The 2,497-nt window shown below is 44.7% G+C and overlaps 1 protein-coding gene across 1 annotated transcript; it reads left to right on the top strand.

Moving 5' to 3' along the window:
• Positions 1 to 994: 994 nt before the first annotated feature.
• On the top strand, positions 995 to 2,491 carry LOC106944137 (protein NLRC3-like; the record flags this gene model as incomplete). Its single annotated transcript, XM_015027379.1, has 1 exon — positions 995 to 2,491. A coding segment is annotated over one exon (1,497 nt), but the record flags the coding sequence as incomplete, so codon positions are not given.
• Between the last annotated feature and the right edge of the window lie 6 nt (positions 2,492 to 2,497).

Raw genomic sequence — 2,497 nt, 5'->3', positions numbered from 1 at the left:
CTTATTTTATTTTCTGAAAGGTGGCAACCCTAACCTGTTATGGTGGTAAAAGTCAGTCCCAGGATCTTTATAGAAATTCACCACATTGTTCAACTCTGACTGGATGAATAACAGAATCAGTAACTCCAAAGGAAAACGACAACAGTGATCACACAGTGCTCAAAAAAACTTGTTGCTCTTCTGAGTTCAACACCTGCCTGCTACCTGTTGCCCCCTGACTCAGATTCTTGAGCCTACAGCGCCACCTAGTGACCAAAGAGGGAATTTATCACATACTTGGCTCCTGTAGTGCATGGAGACAAGAAGGTGGAAAGAGCAACCTGCTGCTTTTACAGAGAGAGGAAAAAAAGTCAGAGACAGAAACCTTTATTTACTCTGATAATATAGCACAGATTACAGTTTATATGTTTCCTTGTAAATTATGTAATAATTCTAACAATTTGTTGTTTACCTCTAAAGGACCAAATCAAATCCATGTCATTTTCAAACTATAATGTTTCTTTATAAACATCCGATCCAAAGATCTGATGGTGAAAAACCATTTTAAATGTGAACATTATCAGATAAACAAGCAGTTTCTCTGGCAGGTAAAAGGTTTTTCTCTAGATTTCCTACATTAAGGCTGGAAAAGGAGAAAACATTCTTTCTCTCTGCCTCTTCTGCAGCTGCTGTTTGTGGGAGAAACTCGGATAGAAACAGTAAAATAAGGACATGGTGACATGATGCAGAAGAGTTCATGTTGCTTAAAGCATTTAATGGACATGTTTCTGTAAGGTTTTTTATCTGCTCTGCTTTGTGAATCAGATCCTGACAGAACAAATTCTGGTCACAAAATGGAGACGGAAATAAATTGTTTGACAACAGAACAACATTCTGTTTCATAGAATGGATGCGATCATTTAACATCAGATCATGTGACGTCAGAGAACGTATAAAACTTTCTAATCTGCACCAGATGGTTTTGTTTTTAATGCAGTTGTTTCTTCTGTTTCAGCAGATGTTGGTCTGCAGGAGGTTCTAAAGGAACATAAGATCAGTCTGAGGAGGAGATATGAATGTGTGACTGAAGGAAGTGATGTAACAGGAAGTGATGTAACAGGAAGCAGAACCCTCCTCAACAGGATCTACACTGATCTCTACATCACAGAGGGTTGGAGTGAAGAGGTTAATACCCAACATGAGGTGAAGCAGCTGGAGAGAGCTTCCCAGATCCAGAACCTCCATGACTCTCCAATCAGGTGCCAGGACATCTTTAAATCCTTCCCTGACCAACATGGAGCCATCAGAGTGGTTCTGACCAATGGCGTCGCTGGTGTTGGAAAAACCTTCTCAGTGCAGAAGTTCACTCTGGACTGGGCCGAGGGCTTGGAGAACCAGGATGTCAGTGTGGTGGTTCTGCTGTCGTTCAGGGAGCTGAACCTGATCAGAGATCAGCAGCACAGTCTTCTCTCGCTGCTCCATGTTTTCCATCCAACACTCCAGAAGCTCCCAGCAGAGCAGCTGGATAAATGCAAACTGCTCTTCATCTTTGATGGCCTGGATGAAAGCAGACTTTCACTGGACTTCAACAGCAGGCAGCTGGTTTCTGACGTCACACAGACGTCATCAGTCAACGTTCTGCTGACAAACCTCATCAAGGGGAACCTGCTTCCCTCGGCTCTCATCTGGATAACTACCAGACCTGCAGCGGCCAATCAGATCCCTCCTTCATGTGTTTCCAGGGCAACAGAAGTACGAGGCTTCACCGACGCCCAGAAGGAGGAGTACTTCAGGAGGAGGTTCAGTGATGAAGAGCTGTCCAGCAGAATCATCTCCCACATCCAGACCTGCAGGAGCCTCCACATCATGTGTGGAATCCCAGTCTTCTGCTGGATCACTGCTACGGTTCTGGAGAACATGTTGACCTCAGAGCAGAGAGGAGAGCTGCCCAAGACCATGACTGACATGTACTCACACTTCCTGCTGGTCCAGACAAAGAGGAAGAAGAACAAGTACCATGGAGGACATGAGACAAGTCCACAGGAGCTGATGGAGGCTGACAGGGAAGTTCTTCTGAAGCTGGGGAGGCTGGCGTTTGAACATCTGGAGAAAGGAAACATCATGTTCTACCAAGAAGACCTGGAGCAGTGTGGTCTGGATGTCACAGAGGCCTCAGTGTACTCAGGAGTTTGTACAGAGATCTTCAAAAGAGAGAATCTGATCTTCCAGAAACCAGTTTACTGCTTTGTTCACCTGAGCATCCAGGAGTTTCTGGCTGCAGTTTACATGTTCCACTGTTTCACCAGCAGGAACAAAAGGGTGGTGGAGGAGTTCCTGGGAGAAAAATACAGTGGTTTCACCAGCAGGAAAACAGGGGTGATGAAGAAGTTCCTGGGAAGAAATTACTTTAAAACATCTATGGAGGGTTTCATGAACAGAGTTATGTCTAAATCCCTCAGCAGTGAAAATGGCCACCTGGACCTGTTTGTTCGCTTCCTTCATGGTCTCACTCTGGAGT

The sequence above is a fragment of the Poecilia latipinna genome, unplaced genomic scaffold (assembly GCF_001443285.1).
Source record: "Poecilia latipinna isolate Pla-1442-1.1 unplaced genomic scaffold, P_latipinna-1.0 Scaffold7044, whole genome shotgun sequence".
Lineage (NCBI taxonomy): Eukaryota > Metazoa > Chordata > Actinopteri > Cyprinodontiformes > Poeciliidae > Poecilia > Poecilia latipinna.
This window is presented reverse-complemented; position numbering and strand designations above follow the sequence as displayed.